The 19017-nt window shown below is 43.8% G+C and overlaps 1 protein-coding gene across 1 annotated transcript in view; it reads left to right on the forward strand.

Moving 5' to 3' along the window:
* SLC12A4 (solute carrier family 12 member 4) overlaps positions 1 to 19017 on the forward strand; it is a 111567-nt gene that overhangs the window by 64895 nt on the left and 27655 nt on the right. Inside the window, exons 13-17 of the mRNA XM_075836908.1 lie at positions 4587 to 4705; positions 5817 to 5915; positions 8871 to 8990; positions 14494 to 14598; positions 17682 to 17850. Of these exons, the coding sequence (XP_075693023.1) occupies positions 4587 to 4705; positions 5817 to 5915; positions 8871 to 8990; positions 14494 to 14598; positions 17682 to 17850 (612 nt within the window). The remainder of the gene's footprint in view (positions 1 to 4586; positions 4706 to 5816; positions 5916 to 8870; positions 8991 to 14493; positions 14599 to 17681; positions 17851 to 19017) is intronic.

Below are 19017 nucleotides of genomic sequence, written 5' to 3' on the forward strand. Positions count from 1 at the left end.
ACGTATCAACAAAAATATAAATCTTTATTAGTACATAATAAACCAAGTCAAATTCCAAGAGCAGCATCAGAGCGGTATAGATGTAATTATACCCGAGGGTAAACAGAACAACCCATCTAAAGATGATTATACCATATCCAAAAACACCATGTAATGGAAGAACATATGTAGCTGTGAAAGACAGCAAGGGTACAAAGCGCAAAATGTAAAGCTATAGGTATGCAAACATAATTGGTGAATACATATACATACATGTAAACCTAGATAGAATAGTATCAATAAGGGTAAGAGTGTAACACCAAACAGCGATAAACCATACTTACAGACATGGTGAGAAGAGATGGACACGTCAAAATAGATGTGGCACAGAAAACAGAACTCCTCGATGCGCGTTTCGCCTGAGACCGGCTTCGTCAGCCTCCTGACAAAGCGTCAAAACCTCTTCCAAATTATCTATACCAGTGACCATCATCTCTGGAGAGTCATCACACTCCTCCTCTGCCTATCTGGATTCCGGAGCAGCTGCAAATTTCATCCAGCAGGATTTAGTGGACTGTCTACATCTACCCACAGTACTGCTAGAGAGACCCCTGGCTGTTGCCTCTGTATATGGACTACTATTGCCCGATCCTATTGTCTATCACTAAACCACTGACCTTACAAATCGGGGTTCTTCACTCGGAACGTATCACCTTCCTCATTCTGCCTAAAGTCATCAACCCTGTCCTGCTGGGCCTGCCTTGGCTCCGCCTACATGCTTTGGTTCTCGACTGGCGTTCTGGAGAGGTCCTCCAATGGCGCTCCAAATGCCTTGCCCGCTGCCTGCCACAGGTTCGTCCTGTTTTGCCTCCACTGCCTCAGTCATTCTCCGATCTACCGTTACAATATGCTGGTTTTGCAGACGTTTTCAGTAAGCAGGCAGAGATGCTTCTCCCCCTCCCCCATCGCATCTACGATTGCCCTGTTGAATTACTTCCTGACGCCTCGCCACCTCGAGTTAGAGTTTATCCCCTCTCCCTGCCAGAGAGCCTAGCCATGTCTGCCTACGTTGAAGATCTTCTTGAGAGAGGGTTCATCCGGAAGTCATCCTCTCCGGCAGAAGCTGGATTCTTCTTTGTGAAGGACAACGGATCTCTTCGTCCATGTATCGAATACAGGGGCCTGAACCAAATTACGGTTAAGAATAAGTACACCCTACCACTTATCGCTGAACTTTTTGATAGAATTCGTGGGGCCAAGGTGTTCACAAAGCTGGGCTACACGGAGCTAATAACTTGATCCGTATCCGCAAGGGTGACGAGTGGAAAACCGCATTTAAAACCCAAGATGGCCATTATCAATACCTTGTGATGCCTTATGGACTATGTAACGCCCTAGCTGTCTTCCAGGAGTTTGTGAATGACATTTTCCGAGACCTACTATATGTCTGTGTGGTGGTCTATCTGGACGACATCCTAATTTACTCACCTGATTTGTTGACACATCAGAAGCATGTTCGCCAAGTTCTCTCGTGGTTGAGGCGGAATCGCCTATATGCTGAATTCGAAAAATGTGTGTTCGAGAAGAACTCTTTGCCCTTCCCGGTCGTGTCTGACCGTGGTCTCAAGATTTTATAGAGAAAGTGAGACGTATTAGAATGGCCACGACCTCAGGGCCTTCGTTCCATACAACGATTTCTGGGATTTGCAAACTTCTATCGGCAATTCATCCCGAACTTCTCATCTCTGACTGATCATATCTCGGCCCTCACCAAAAAGGGTCTGGCCTCCGGAGGCAGAATCTGCGTTTTCTTATCTCGAGCGCTTTTACCTCAGCATCTGTTCTCCATCAGCCTGATGCTTCTCGGCAATTCCTTCTGGAGTTGGACGCCTCTTTTGTAGGTGTGGGAGCACTACTATGCCAAAAGTATTCCAAAGGCAAGATGGTGGCTTGTTGCTTCTACTCAAAATGTCTTCTCCCCAGCAGAACGCAACTATTCCATCGGGAATTGCTAGCCGTCACGTTGGCCTTAGAGGAGAGGAGACACTTTCTGGAGGGTGCTATCCATCTTATCTATACAGACCACAAGAACCACACATACATACGGTCGGCCCAACGGTTAAATCCACGACAAGCCAGATGGTCGTTGTTCTTTGCACGATTTTCAGTTTTTGCTTCACTTCCGTCCTGCAGACAAGAATGTGAAGGCAGACGTCCACTCTCGTCCCTTCGAAACCAATAACTCTGAGGAGATTCCTCAATACATCATAGATCCTTCTAGGATTATTGCTACTAACCCGCTGCAAGTTGGAGACCTTCTGCCTGGAAAGACTTTTGTCCGCCCTGCTGATAGGTAGAGAATTCTCCTCTGGGGCCACAATTCTAAACTAGCTGGGCACTCTAGCGTCCGTAAGACACAGGTCTTGATAGCTCGTCACTATTGGTGGCCCACTCTGCCTGGTAATGTTGCAGACTATGTCCCCTCATAGAGAGAAAGAAGAGTTGATCCAGTGCTGTTTCGTGGTTTAAAAAGCAACCAATGTTCCCACTTTTATTTGCATAGAAAAATGAATAAAATATGAATAGACGCAGTAACAGGGTGGTTTCAAAGCGGGCAAGTGCCCAGGCCTTTTCTATGCAATTAAAAGTGGGAACATTGGTTCCTTTTTTATACCACGAAACAGCGCTGGATCATCTCTTCTTTCTCTCTATGCTATTTAGCGTGGGCCGTCGCGGAGATCCGAGCGAAGTCCAAGTGCAGGACGCAGGACTGGTGAGCTGGAGGTTTCCTCCCTTTTCCTTTTTTTCTCTATGTCCCGTCATGTACGAACTGTGCCTCGAACAAATCTACCCGCTCCAAACCTGCTGGCCTGCTACTACCCCTGCCTGTCCCTGATGCCACTTGGCAGCATATTGCGATGAACTTTATTACTGACCTTCCTTCTGCTGGATGTACTACAATCTGGGTAGTAGTGGTTTGTTTCTCTAAAATGGCACATTTTGTTCCACTGACTGGTCTGGCAAATCTGTTCATTCTACACATCTTCCGCTTGCACGGACTTCCTCTGCGTATTGTCTCGGACCAAGGAGTACAGTTGACATCTAAGTTCTGGAGATCTTCTCTTCTGCATATCATCCACAGTCCAATGGTCAAGTTGAGAGGACCAATAAAATTTTGGAGAACTATCTCCGTCATTTCGTTTCTGCCCAATACGACAATTGGGTGCAACTCCTGCCTTTAGGCGGAATTCTCATACAATAATCACACAAGTGAGTCTACTGCCTCGTCTATCTTCTACATAGTGTACAGCCAGCATCCTCGAGTTCCTCTTCCTGTGCCAGCCATGACTCTGGTGCCAGCAGCCAATTCTTCTTTTGGGACTTTTATTCACATCTGGCAGCAAACGAAGTCTGTGATCCTCCAAGCAGTGGACCACATGAAAAAGAATGCAGATAAAAGGAGAAGAGTCCCTCCTCAGTTCTCTCCTGGAGTCAAGGTCTGGCTTTCCTCTAGAAACATTCGTCTCAAGATGCCCTCTAACAAATTCGCTCCCAGGTTCCTCAGTCCTTTCGAAGTTCTGCAACAGATTAACCATGTATCCTATAAACTTCGGTTGCCTCCTACTCTCAAGATCCCAAACTCATTCCACGTGTCCCTCAAGGCCTCATGCACACGGCCGTGCCCATAATCGTGGCCCGCGATTGCGGCCGGCCGACGACACTCGTATGGGAGCACGACCCGTAAAACGCAAAACATAGGACATGTCCTATCTTTTGCGGTACACTTCTACGGCACGAACACCTATCCATAGCGATACGGAAAGGTATCCGCGGCCAATAGAAGTGGATTGGTCTGTAATTGCGGACCGTTTTATGGTCAGCAATTGCGTAGAATTGTTACGGTCGTGTGCATGGGGCCTAAGCCTGTGGTTCTGAAGAGTTTCAGTAAATCCCCTAGGTCTGCAGTTGCTCCCAGCGGGTCGTCAGATGTGTTCGAGGTAAAAGAGATTCTGGACTATAAGAGAGTAGGAGGAAGAACTTTCTATCTAGTGGACTGGAGATGGTTTGGTCCTGAGGAGAGATCCTGGGAGTCAGAAGAGAACCTCAATGCTCCTACCGTCATAAGGAAGTTCCTCTTGCGCTCCGGACCTAAGAAGAGGGGGCGTAAGGGGGAGGTACTGTCACGGCCGGGGTCACGGACCGCCGCCGATCCTTACATTGCGACTGCCTGGACCATAGACCGCATCCCACCAGCGTCTCCCTCCTAGAAGACGCCAGCACTCGCGGCTGTCTGGCCCTGCTCTGTCTGGGAACACCAACCTTAAAGGGGCCAGCACGCGGACATGTTAAAGTTCCTTGTATTGTAAATGGTCCCTGACTGTTTTCCTGCTTCGTGTTCCCGTGCTCTGCCTCTGATCTCCTGTATTCCGTGCTGTGTCTTGTTCCCGAGCCTGTGCTCTATGTGGCCGCATTTCTTATAAGTTCTCCATCTTACTTGTTTAATACATTTATTATCATGTCACCACTAGAACAGAGCTTCAGTGGGATTATCTCTTATAAGGCAGTCAAGGGGTTGACACATAAATAGTGTAATTGACTTTTGACAGGTATTTGGACATGGCAAAGCAAATGGTGAACCAACGTGGGCACTTCTTCTGACTGCCATAATTGCTGAACTGGGAATTCTCATTGCCTCCTTGGATATGGTGGCTCCAATATTATCAATGTAAGAATGCACGTGTTAAATATTATTTTAAAAATGTTTGAATATAGCAATGCTGAGTTTTTCATGTGGCACATTTAATTGGGATATCTTAATGTTATCTTTAGGAGAAATTTTGAAATGAAACTTACCTAAAAATGTATTGCGCTATTTCTGCTATGTTTTAAAAAAAATTGGCCTCTGCTGTAGCCATGGCAAAAGATTTGACTATACAAGTAAAAAATGGTTTGTGTTTAGGTTTTAAAACCAACGTCCTCCTTTTTAGTATTGGTTCATTTCTTACTGTATGTGGAAGACCTTGACATTTCCAAATGGTGCCCTGGTTCTGCCCTAGTAACCTAATACAATGGAAAAGGTTTCATTGCAACATCAATTTAAATCTAAAAGTGTCTTGTGGGGGTCCATGTAATGTTAAAACATATAAAGCACAAAGCAAAACTGCACACTTCTATAGTGTCGTATTTTCAATAGAGGTTTTTAGATATAAAATATGTAATAGTTGCTCTTAAATGTACATAGACATATCCAACTTTGACGCCCCCCCCCCCTTCCCCGTCAGGGTGTCGTCTCCTTGCAGCTCCTCATCACAGTTAAGATTTTCACTTGATGTTAATCCATTATGGAGATGGTCATAAATCCACAGGGTCAGAGTTTTTTAAAGAGTAAACTAGGTCTTTATGAGTGATAATATGGTCTCCACGTGGTAAATCAAATCCCAAAAGGATAATGGAACATTAGAGAGCAGTGTTTTATACTATAAACCCATAAGTCTCTGTTCACATCCTGTTTTTTCACGTTTGGCATATATGTATATGCAGAACGTATGGCCTCAACGTGTTCAACTCCGTTTTCTTTGACATGGTTTCAGTTAGATGGACTAAAATAAATGCACACTGATATGTGGTAATTGTGTATCTCAACATGCATTTACCTATGTATCGTTCCTTACCTTTGTCTTATCTCAACATTATCTTGAAATGTGTGCATCTGTTTATCAAAGTTTGGGAAAGCGTTAAACAATTATTTTTTTTAAACTTTTTTTGTATAATACATATGTATATTTTGGTTTTAGGTTCTTCTTGATGTGCTATTTATTTGTATATTTTTGTTTTAGGTTCTTCTTGATGTGCTATTTATTTGTAAATTTAGCTTGTGCTGTGCAGACACTGCTGAGAACACCAAACTGGAGACCGCGATTTAAATATTATCATTGGTAAGATACTTTATATAGAATCATAACTAAGTACTAATTTACATTCTTGTAACATTGTTCGGAATTCTATCGAGTGGCTATAAGGTTTTTCACACGACCGTTTTGTAGTCAGTATTTTGCTTTTTGTATTTAAAAACCAAAACCAGGAGGGGGTCTGAAACACTGAAGAGCTGTAAATCTTTCTGTTCCACTCCTAGTTTTGGCTTATAAATACTGAAACACAATACTGACAAATATTGCCGACTAAGGCCCTGTTCACACAGTTTTTTGGTGCTGATTTTGACATGGAAACGGCGTTGGAATCCGCGCCAAAAAATCGTCTGCAGTATTCCCGTCCCGTGTTGACCCTTCTTCTATAGAAAAACTCAGTGCTCCTATCACAAACCACACTGGTAGCAATCGCAAGCCGTCTTCTGACTTGCCACCCTACATGCGGGGATCTAGAATCTCAAAACACAGGAAGAAGAATGAGTTGTAAAAAACAATTAGTAGGCCCATTCAATTTAAAATAAAGATAAAAAAACATTTATTTCCTTAGACCCTGTTCACAATGTTTTGGCTAAAACCATTAGACCCCTTACTTCATCTAAACATTAAACTACCGTATATCATAAAAACTGTTTCTCGGGGCTCCTTGCTACAGCTATAAATAGTTACATTTCTCAGTACAATGGTTATGTCCGGTTTCATAAAATATAAAAAATGACTAGGAAATATTGAAAATGTGAACTATATTTGTGTTCGTTATTGTGACACACATATTTTTAGCCTTTGTCAATGGCATCTTATATACATTCATTTGACATTTGAAACCGGATCCATACAGTAATTATACTTTTATTATTCACTTTCATAATTATACAAATTATACATTTTTGAAGACTAAACATTCCCAGAAATTTAAATCTGGTATGTTTGTATTGGAAATACTCACTATACGGGTCTACAGTCCAACATTATTCTGTATAAAAATTAGATGCTTATTATACTAAACCCATACATTTTCTGAGACACCTTGCAGATTGTGAAAGCAAACTCCAGCATTTTGTCTTCATAACCCCATCAGTATTTACATTTCTCATAATTGTATTGGTTTAGCAACAAGCCAAAACAGCATGGAACTCTAGCGCTTACCTTCAAAATTATTTGTGTATGTATATGTGTGTATGTATAATATATGTATGTATTATATATAATGTGTAGTGGATATAAAAAGTCTACAAACCTCTGTTAAAATGCCAGGTTTTTGTCATGTCAAAAAATCAGTCCAAGATGAATCATTTCAGAACTTTTTCCACCTTTTAATGTCACCTATACTCTGTACAATTATATTGAAAAACAAACTGAAATCTTTTAGGGTGGAAAAATAAAGAACAAAAATAATGTGGTTGCATAAATACGCACACCTTTAAACTAATACTTTGTTGAATTGCCCTTTGACTTTATGACCGTATTCAGTCTTTTTGGGTAGAAGTCATCAGCATGGCACATCTTGACTTGGCAATTGTTGCCCACTCTTCCTTGCAAAAGCTCCAAATCTATCTGATTGCAAGGGCATATCCTGTGTACAGCCCTCTTAAGGTCACCCCACAGATTTTCAATGGGATTAAGGTCTGGGCTCTGGCTGGGCCATTCCAAAACTTTGATCTTCTTCTTCTGGTGAAGCCATTCTTTTGTTGATTTGGAGGTATGCTTTGGGTCATTGTCGTGCTGAAAGGTGTAATTCATCTTCGGCTTTCTAGCAGAGGCCTGCATGTTTTGTGCCAATGTTTCCTGATATTTGGAACTGTTCATAATTCCCTCCACCTTGACTAAAGCCCCAGTTCCAGCTGCAGAAAAACCACACAAAAGCATAATGCTGCCTCCACCGTGCTTCACTGTGGGTATGGTGTTCTTTTGGTGATGTGCAGTGTTGGCTTTGCACCAAACATACCTTTTGGAATTCTGGCCAAAAAGTTTAACCTTGGTCTTATCAGGTCATTGTAACGTCCACAGCCGCGGTCCGTCGTTCTTACCTGCTTTCTGCTGGCCGCGGCCATGGACGAGTGAGTGCCGGGCAGCATCTCCCTCCTGAGAGATGCCGGCACTCCCTTCCGCATCGCGTGCATTCATGTCTATGAGCCTGGACTGCAAAACACGGCTGTAATAAGACATGTCCGTTCTTTTTGCGGTCCAGGCTCCTGGGCCATGCACGGACCGTGGAAACCACGGTCGTGTGCATGGGGCTGCAATTCACCTGCAGATTTGCGGGTGAGTTGCGGCCACAAAAATATGTTCATGTGCATGGGGCCTAAATGTTTTCAGTAGAATAGTTAAGGAAAATAAGACTTTTTTTTTTTTTTCTAAACTGGCCAGCAATGAGTCCTGATCTCAATCCAATCTAACATTTTTGGAGAGAGCCGAAATATGCTATTGGGAAAAGAACCCTGCAAAGATTCTAGAGCTTGAGAGACTTGCAGTGGAAGAGTAGAAGAAACTAAGAGCAGACGGGTGCAAGAGGCTCACAGATGGCTACAAAAAAAAATATTTGGAAGCTGTCATTGTTGGCAAATGTTGTGCAACCAAGAATTAGGGAAGGGTGCCTTTTTATTCCTGTCCATGTCATATACTATGTTTTATTCTTTCTTTCTTTCTTTTCTGAAATAAGTGCATTAATGTTGACAAGTCCACTTTTTTGTTGAATGCTTTTGGACATGCTACTTACCCTTTCCCAACATTTTGACGTAGTATTGCTATTGTGTATTTAGCTACATCTTTACCTTTCATCTTTATATACTGTTTGAATAAAGATAAATTTAGTGATATATCCGCATATGTAAAAAAAATAAAAATATATATATATATATACAGCATGTAATTTCTTGTTGATATATTTCACCAGGTACGTGATCTGTTGCAGCCTTTCCTACATACAATGCTTTTTATAATTTTGTATAATCTTTTTAACATTGTTAGGGCACTCTCTTTCTTGGGAATGAGCATCTGTTTGGCCCTGATGTTTATTTCTTCTTGGTATTATGCTCTTGGGGCTATGCTAATCGCTGGAATGATATACAAGTACATAGAATACCAAGGGTAAGTTTTTGTTTCTGAATGTTTCATCAAAATCACTTAGCTATTGGCCTTTTTTTCAGATTTATGAAAATAATTGAAGGGACAATGCCAGGGGCGTAACTAGGAAAGACTGGGCCCTATAGCAAACTTTTGACTGGGGCCCCCCCCCCTCCCCTGGGTGTCACACAACCCCCCTTGTAGATAGTGCCTTTTCTACAGCCCCTCCCTGTAGATAACGCCATACAGCCCCCCCTGTAGATAACGCCATACAGCCCCCTCTGTAGATAGCGCCATACAGCCCCCTCTGTAGATAGCGCCATACAGCCCCCTCTGTAGATAGCGCCATACAGCCCCCTCTGTAGATAGCACCATACAGCCCCCTCTGTAGATAGCGCCATACAGCCCCCTCTTTAGATAGCGCCATACAGACCCCCTGTAGATGGTGCCATACAGACCCCCTGTAGATGGCGCCATACAGACCCAATGTAGATAACGCCATACAGCCCCCCCTGTAGATAACGCCATACAGCCCCCCTGTAGATAACGCCATACAGCCCCCCCTGTAGATAACGCCATACAGCCCCCCTGTAGATAACGCCATACAGCCCCCCCTGTAGATAACGCCATACAGCCCCCTCTGTAGATAGCGCCATACAGCCCCCCCTGTAGATAGCGCCATACAGCCCCCTCTGTAGATAGCGCCATACAGCCCCCCCTGTAGATGGCGCCATACAGCCCCCTCTGTAGATGGCGCCATACAGCCCCCTCTGTAGATGGCGCCATACAGCCCCCTCTGTAGATAGCGCCATACAGCCCCCTCTGTAGATAGCGCCATACAGCCCCCTCTGTAGATAGCGCCATACAGCCCCCTCTGTAGATAGCGCCATACAGCCCCCTCTGTAGATAGCGCCATACAGCCCCCTCTGTAGATAGCGCCATACAGCCCCCTCTGTAGATGGCGCCATACAGCCCCCTCTGTAGATGGCGCCATACAGCCCCCTCTGTAGATGGCGCCATACAGCCCCCTCTGTAGATGGCGCCATACAGCCCCCTCTGTAGATGGCGCCATACAGCCCCCTCTGTAGATGGCGCCATACAGCCCCCTCTGTAGATGGCGCCATACAGCCCCCTCTGTAGATGGCGCCATACAGCCCCCTCTGTAGATGGCGCCATACAGCCCCCTCTGTAGATGGCGCCATACAGCCCCCTCTGTAGATGGCGCCATACAGCCCCCTCTGTAGATGGCGCCATACAGCCCCCTCTGTAGATGGCGCCATACAGCCCCCTCTGTAGATGGCGCCATACAGCCCCCTCTGTAGATGGCGCCATACAGCCCCCTCTGTAGATGGCGCCATACAGCCCCCTCTGTAGATGGCGCCATACAGCCCCCTCTGTAGATGGCGCCATACAGCCCCCTCTGTAGATGGCGCCATACAGCCCCCTCTGTAGATGGCGCCATACAGCCCCCTCTGTAGATGGCGCCATACAGCCCCCTCTGTAGATGGCGCCATACAGCCCCCTCTGTAGATGGCGCCATACAGCCCCCTCTGTAGATGGCGCCATACAGCCCCCTCTGTAGATGGCGCCATACAGCCCCCTCTGTAGATGGCGCCATACAGCCCCCTCTGTAGATGGCGCCATACAGCCCCCTCTGTAGATGGCGCCATACAGCCCCCTCTGTAGATGGCGCCATACAGCCCCCTCTGTAGATGGCGCCATACAGCCCCCTCTGTAGATGGCGCCATACAGCCCCCTCTGTAGATGGCGCCATACAGCCCCCTCTGTAGATGGCGCCATACAGCCCCCTCTGTAGATGGCGCCATACAGCCCCCTCTGTAGATGGCGCCATACAGCCCCCTCTGTAGATGGCGCCATACAGAGTCCCCCCTGTAGATAACGCCATACAGAGTCCCCCCTGTAGATAACGCCATACAGAGTCCCCCCTGTAGATAACGCCATACAGAGTCCCCCCCTGTAGATAACGCCATACAGAGTCCCCCCCTGTAGATAACGCCATACAGAGTCCCCCCTGTAGATAACGCCATACAGAGTCCCCCCTGTAGATAACGCCATACAGAGTCCCCCCTGTAGATAACGCCATACAGAGTCCCCCCTGTAGATAACGCCATACAGAGTCCCCCCTGTAGATAACGCCATACAGAGTCCCCCCTGTAGATAACGCCATACAGAGTCCCCCCTGTAGATAACGCCATACAGAGTCCCCCCTGTAGATAACGCCATACAGAGTCCCCCCTGTAGATAACGCCATACAGAGTCCCCCCTGTATGGCGCTAATGCCATACATCCCCCACTGTAGGTAACGCCATGCAGCCCCAACCCCCCAAAAAAATCTGACCTACAGTGTGTCCTACAAAAGACATGTATCTCCTATCCACAGGATAGGGGATACATGTGTGATCGCTGGCAGCGATAAAGAGAACGGGGGACCGAAAGTCCCCAGAAGTTCTCCATGACTAATCTCTGACTTCCGGAGTCTGCGCAGCTCAATAAAAATGAAAGGAGCGCTGGTCACGCATGCGCACAAGCGCGACCGGCGCTCCATTCATTTCTACGGAGCTGCCGACACAGACCACGGAAGTACGAGGTTTGTGATGGAGAACTTCAGGGGACTTTCAGTCCCCCGTGCTCCCTATCAATGCCAGCGATCACACATGTATCCCCTATCCTGTAGATAGGGGATACATGTCTTTTGTTTAATGGCAGAGCGGGGGGATACCTCCCTGCTCTGCCGTAGTGTTCAGTGGCGTTGCGCTGTAGCAGCCATAGCGGCTGCTAGCGGAGCCTCCGACCATGGTGGGGGCCAGTGCCGGCGGGCGACACGGGCCCCCTCAGCCGCTACGGCTGCTATTGCGGTACTTACGCCACTGGTCAAATGAATGTGGACATCTGACCATCACACCTATATAAGAAAATGTCAAGTGAAAAAGGCCCGTGAAATGGTGTAGTATGTTAAGGTTCTAAGCCATAAACTACCGTATTTTTCAGACTATAAGACACAGTTTTTAGCAAGAATAAATCTTGCTAAAAAGTCCCTGCGTCTTATAGACTGCAGTCAGGGGACCCGGCAGTGCCGGGCTCCCTGACCGCTCCTTACTTAACCCCTTTCACGCGCTGAGCCCACTCTATGCAATTCAGGTGTCCGCTTCTGACACACTGCACTACGGCTAGGAACAGTGATAGCTCTGTTTCTGGCCGTTTAACTAGTTAAATGCCGCGGTCAATAGCGACCGTGGCATTTGTAGGGGTATTCACAGGATATGTCATAAATGTCAGATCGATGCGGGTCCCACCTCTGGGACCCGCATCTATCTCTAGATGCGGGTCCCACCTCTGGGACCCGCATCTATCTCTAGAACGGGGCCCCTTAAGCCCCATTCTATCTTACCCGGCTCCGCTGTCTTCCGGCCACTTCCTGCTTACATGGTTTAGTTACGGAAACAGCGTAACTCGCTGAGCTACGCCGTTTGCGTAACTCCCATAGAACTGAATAGTAGTTACGGAAACAGCGTAGCATGCTATGCTGCTTCTGTAACTGCCATTCTCTACTATGGGAGTTACGAAAACTGCATGGCTCAGCGAGTTACGCTGTTTCCGTAACTCATCCATGTATTGCAGTGTATTGTAACAGCGATCTAATGATTGCTGGTTCAAGCCCCCTAGCAGAACTAATAAAATGTGTAAAAAAAGTTAAAAAAAACAAACCTTTTCCCATTTTTTCCCCAAGCACAATGTACAAATAAAAAAATAATTAAAAAATTTAGTATCGCTGCATCAGTAAAAGTCCGTAACTATTACAATATAGCAATATTTATACAGTGAACTGTGTAAAAAAAGAAATACATTTATAACCCCAGAATCATTGTCTTTTGGTCACCATAGCGCTAAAAAGAATAAAATAAATCTTATGTACCAAAAAAAATGGCGCTTATAAAAACTACAGCTTGTCCCACAAAAAATAAGCCCTCACACCGCTCAAATGATGGAAAAATATAAGATATGGCTTTCAGAATGTGGTGAAACTGAACAAATAAATTTTTTTAACCAATAGTTTTTTCTTTTTTTTTTTTTTTTTTCCTCTTTTCTGTTGTCTAAAACCTGGGTGCATCTTATAGTCTGAAAAATATGGTACATAATTTGCTCCTACGTCAGGTCTGAACTTAAAGCACATATAGAAGTGGTTGTGGAAGCCCTAGTATATCCTTATCATCCGATTTGTGCGATCCATGTCGTCCGATTGGTAGAGAGGTCTTGGGAAGTCGGGTGTTAACGATAAAGAGGAATAGTAGTTGTGGTCCACTTCTTATCAATCTTGCTCTTTTGTCCAAATGTGAAATGGTGAAGTACGGATGTCCAAGCAATCAGACAGATATCCATATTAAAGACTATGTAAACCTTTTGAAAGGCAAATTTTATTTATTTTTAATAAAAAGGTGTATCAGTGTGTTTGGTGCAACATCATAAATACTTTTTATTAAAAATGTGTTACTTTTTGAGATACAGCTGCTCTGTATTATTATGGTTATGAACTTAGATGTGATTCGTTTACAGGTGGATCCTGCATGTCAGAGCTGACATGACCTGAACAGGATTTAGCGAAAGATATAGCTGGTCTGTATAGAGAATAGAGAGCAGCTGTATCTAAAAAAGGAAAACTAATTTTTAGTAAAATTATAATATTTGTAAGGTTGCACCAAACACACCAATTTTACAAACTTTTGACTAGGCTACCCTTTCCCTGTCACTCACAATGTGCATCGGGAAAGTCTTGGTAACGGTACGTCCTGGTGCGCAAAGTAACTTCCCGCCAGGACTTAGTTGCGTCCCAGTGCACCTAGGGGTTAAAGCTTCCGTGGCACAGTTGTTGTAACTCTACTGAGTGATAGTCTATTTTTATGCGCCACTTTCTCAGTTTGCATAGTCTCCCGCTTCGCTATTAACTTCACAATAATGGCACTTAAAGTTGACCGGAGTGAATTTAGCAGATCATAAATATCGCAAAGGTGGTAGCCTATGATAGTGAGGTCTTTTTACATTATGAGAAACACACTAGTATCTAATGTTGGGATTAGAGTAATATGGGCGGAGGTGGCAATTGAGGGTAAGGGGTATCTCAGCATATGTTCTCAACTTCGAATGGGGTAGGGATATTGGTGAAGACAGAGTGGATGGAATGATTGGAAAGGGAGGGAATGATATCTAAAAATAATAACATACAAATAAGGGAATTAATAACGGCAAATAAATGTTTCTGTTCACATGTTAACTTCAAATCGCGGGTGAGGTAGATACATATTATTGGCAAAGAACGGAAAGATCTGTCATGTGGAAATCTTGCTTTTACGTGTTTCTTGAGAAGTAATAACATTTTCATTAGGAATATGTTTAATGTGTTTTTCCAAGAGACCTGCTCATCAACAGTAGAGCTATGTTCAAGCTGTCTGGTGAGTTTACTTAATTGTAATTTGGTATATTATACTTTTTTCAACGTTAATCTCCTTGACAGAGCAGAGAAAGAATGGGGAGATGGAATTCGAGGACTCTCTCTCAGTGCTGCTAGATATGCCTTGCTGAGACTGGAAGAAGGACCCCCTCACACAAAGAACTGGAGGTAGTCCATCATCTGTGTAATGAATTTATTAAGTAGGCACATAGGTATTTTCATCTTCTAATGCCCTTTTCTGCATATAAGCTCCACACTATCGATGTATGTGAAAGGAGAAGTCTAAATGACCTTCTAAGCAGTAACTTCTTCATTCAATACAATTGATGACATTACTGAACTACTTTGCTTAGAATGATTTGCTGCACGTTTGTTTACTGAGGAGCGTTCATTGTCTGTCTCTATAATATTCATTGCGTGTTAGCCTACATCCTATCGCTCCCCAGCATGCTAGGAGTCTGCATCCTTCACGATATGCTGGGACTTGTAGCTTCATGACTATGGAGTCACTGATTTGTACACCACTGATATAGATTTACGCCATATGTATTCCTATTCATGGTATCTCACTTTGTGTTCGAAAGACTGAAAATTCAAAGGTTCAAGACTTTTTTAAAGATTAGCAGGGACTGTATGTAAGGACAACACTGAGACGTGATCTCTGCGGATACAGGTATAGATTTAACCAGGAATTTCTTGTCAGGTTGAGGGGGATCAGAGGCGGGTTGAGAGAAGAGACCCTAATTTTAAAAATCTGTGTAAATACTGCCTGTTGGACATACTCCTACAGGTTTAGCTATGAGTGTGAGAGTAGGTGAAGCTGGGCTCACTTTATGTTGGACATTCTGTGCCCAGGAATGCTCCTATGATCGGTGTTGGTCTGACCTCGGCAGGGGGGGGGGGGGGGGTTTCCATAGACTTTATTCAACTAGGGTACTTCACAATTGTTTGCTTCTATAATGTTTTGGTATACTCAGTATGCCAACGCCTTATTGCTTGTCAGTAATAAAGTAGCAGGCAATCCCATAGTTTGCGCCTTTGGCCTCTGTTAGGCACCAGGCTGCCATAGTAACCTGTTGCCCGATAGGATAACAAACGGAGCCCCTTCTCTCTGTCTATCCACTCCAACGACGCAGTCGCTATTGACCACGACATCTAAGGATTTAAAAGGTCCGGCTTAGTCATCTTTAATCCTGGCCATTGCTAAGGGATGTTGGCTCCTGGCATCTGCTGCTGATGGTGCGTCGAAGTAAGGGGAGATAAGAATATTGTTTGCCCAGGAGATAAGTTAGGGGAGAAAGTGGTTGGCCAGAATTTGTCCAACTTCTAAGTTGTGTAAATAACTTGATGGTAAAATAGTGGTCTAAAGGGAAACGGATGTGCTTGTTGCTTCAGGTTGTCAGAAAGAAGTTTTACTTCTTGTACCTTCACTTGAGATCTCCCTCCCTCCCCTAATACTGGGTGGTAAATTTGCCGTGGCAACCGTATGACACCCGGATAGTATAATTTATGGCTCCTTTTGATTAGAATTGGACCCATGCACGATACTCTCCAGGTACGGTTGCCACGACAACTGTACTGCTCAGCAGGCATGAGAGTGTTCACACCAGATTTCAGGTCTCCAGAGATCACAAATAGAGAAACTTTATAAAAGTTAATTATCTTTAATTATGATCTGTTCTTTAAGAATTTGGTTCATAACAATACTAAAAGTGTACCTAACATTTCAGGTGCCTTTTTAGAATAAGCTGGCGTGTGTGTACATGAGAAATATACACGATATCTGGCCATTCTATGACTTGTATATGGCATTTTTTTTTATCAGTTCTCTACTCTGCAGGCTCTTTTTCTAATTTTCAGTTGTCTTTGAGCTTGTGGGCGGAGCCTAACTGCGATCATGACTCCTATACACTGCACACAGAGAAGAGGAGAATCCTGCCCTATCTCCATCCTATTATATATATATATATATATATCAGACCTAAAATGGTGACAGCACACTGCGACACTGTCACCTAAACCACTAAATATAAATAAATATGCACTAAAGCTAAATCTACTTACAAATAGGGAGGTTCTTAGTGCACATTTTGATCAAAAAGTGTTTGCCCACCTACCACGACAAGGCGACCTCTGTAAGGTGGGAACCTACGCTGCACATACACCCAGAACTGGGACTAAGCCTACATATATATCTGGGGATGGTAGGATCCAGCATTGAACTGATAAAAATCACCCAGGGCAGAATGGGAGGAGTGCAAGAACAACAAGTGGAGGCAGTCACTAACCCCACATATATGGATCCCATAAACACAACAAAATATATATATATATATATATATATATATATATATATATATATATATATATATATATATAGATATAGTGGAGGAGATTATACAGCAGTAATAATCAGTGTAGATGAGAATCCACCACTGGGGTGAGATATAACTCTTACCTGAAGATGCATCACGTCTGTCTGTTTATCTCACTCTACACCTGCTCCCTCCTCTTCGAAGTTTAGTATGGGCAGCGTAAGTATGGGAAATTTTGTTTTATCCATGCAAGTTATTTGTGAAATGACTGCCACTAGGGGTCCCCTTCCGGTAATCTTCTTGTCCACCCCCTGTTTTCAAGAAAAATCCATCCCTAATCACATAAGGACTGCAGAAGGGGGGGGGTGTCTCTTCACTGCCTACCAATAGAAGTCTATGGAGAAGGGAGCAGAGGGACCCCCCCCCCCACACACACACGCCTTCTGCAGATGGTCTGTAACTAGCGATGGATTTTGATTGAAAAAGGGGTGGACAGCAGATTACAGGAAGGCGGACACATAGTGGCAGTAGATTCACAAATAATTTGCTTTGATAAAACAACAACATTTTTACCGCAAGTAAATTACAAAGTTGATAAATATCAGTTATACTATTAGATTAGCATAAGTTGTTTGAAATGTAAGTGTCCATTTGATATCTAACGTTATTATATATATCTTGATCAAATTCATTCCACTTGACTGTTGTATAAGTAAGATTTTGAAATAAAAGTTTTGTACACTGTATTGTAATTTTGACTTTCCATGATGAACATGTTGATCACTAAACTGAAATAATATAGGAGAGGGAGAGGGAAGGAAATATCTTTCTAAGCACCAAATAGCAAGATGTGTAAGTGAAACTGATCTTTTTTTTTTTTTTTTTTCAACTACATACGTTCATATTAAATGTTTTGCTTGTGCTGATATCTTTTAGGCCTCAGCTACTAGTTTTGCTAAAATTGGACGAGGATTTACATGTCAAATATCCACGTCTGCTCACGTTTGCCTCTCAGCTAAAGGCTGGAAAGGGGTTAACTATAATTGGTACCGCAATAAATGGTAACTTTTTGGACAGCTATGGGGAAGTACAAGCTGCTGAACAGGTAGGAAATTTGTACAAAATATATTCTGATCGATGTTTGCATATATGTACCAATTGTTCATCTTTAGGCCTCATGCACACGTTGCAGATTTGGTCAGTACAATCTCTTCTTTTTGAGATCAAGAAATCCCCTTGATGGATCTTTATGACCAACCAGATTTTAGGAGAAAAAAAAACATCTCATATTTGCTAGTAAAATTCCCATCCAAGCAGAGGTTTAGGCTTCGTTCACATCTGCGTTGGGGTCCTGTTCTGATGCTCCATCTGAGGTTTCCGTCAGAACGGGACCCTGAACAAACACAGACGGAAAAAAGAGGTTTCTGTTTCCATCACCATTGATTTCAATGGTGACTGATCCGTTGCTCATCGTTCCTTTTTGTGTCTGTTGTGCACCGGACCCGTCGTTGTGCCGGAAGCAATAGCGTAGTTGACTAAGCTATTGCTTCCGGCAAAACGATGGGTCGGGTGCACAACAGAGACAAACGGAAACCATGGGCACCGGATCCTTCACCATTGAAATCAAACGTCTGGTTTCCATCGGTGTCAGTTTGTGTCTGCTCAGGGTCCCGTTCTGACGGAAAGCTAAGACGGAACGTCAGAACGGGACCCCAATGCAGACGTGAACGAAGCCTTACACACAAAACATACTAAAAAATATTGGATCAAAGCGTGCAGAGTTGTGCGCATAAAAACATCAGGCATCCAATATCTGGTCTTGAACTGCAAATTTGCTAAAAATATATATTACACACCACAAAAAGCTACTTCACCACCAAAATCTACATTTGTTCTGAAAGCACAACTTATCTATGGAAATACAATTAAAAATTGCCACTATAATGCCTCATGCAGACAGTGCAGGTTTGGCCAGTGTTTTGTACCCTAAAAAAAGAAAAATACAGACCAAATCTGTACTGTGCTATGCTACGTTATTTTCACACAGGGCAAATTTGTGGCAGAAATTTCTGCAACTGACCCATTCATCTGAATGTTGAATCCCACTGAAACAACCCCATTTAGATGAATGGTACTGATTTGCAGTTTGCCGGGGGTGAATATAACCTTATCTGCCTCCAGCTTTATAAGGGTTTTAAGCCATAATATTTTTTAATCTTCTGTTCACATAGCTGTATTATGTTTTTGTCTTTTTTGCATGATGGGTTGTTTT

This window comes from Rhinoderma darwinii, chromosome 9, assembly GCF_050947455.1.
Source record: "Rhinoderma darwinii isolate aRhiDar2 chromosome 9, aRhiDar2.hap1, whole genome shotgun sequence".
In the NCBI taxonomy this organism is placed as follows: Eukaryota; Metazoa; Chordata; class Amphibia; order Anura; family Rhinodermatidae; genus Rhinoderma; species Rhinoderma darwinii.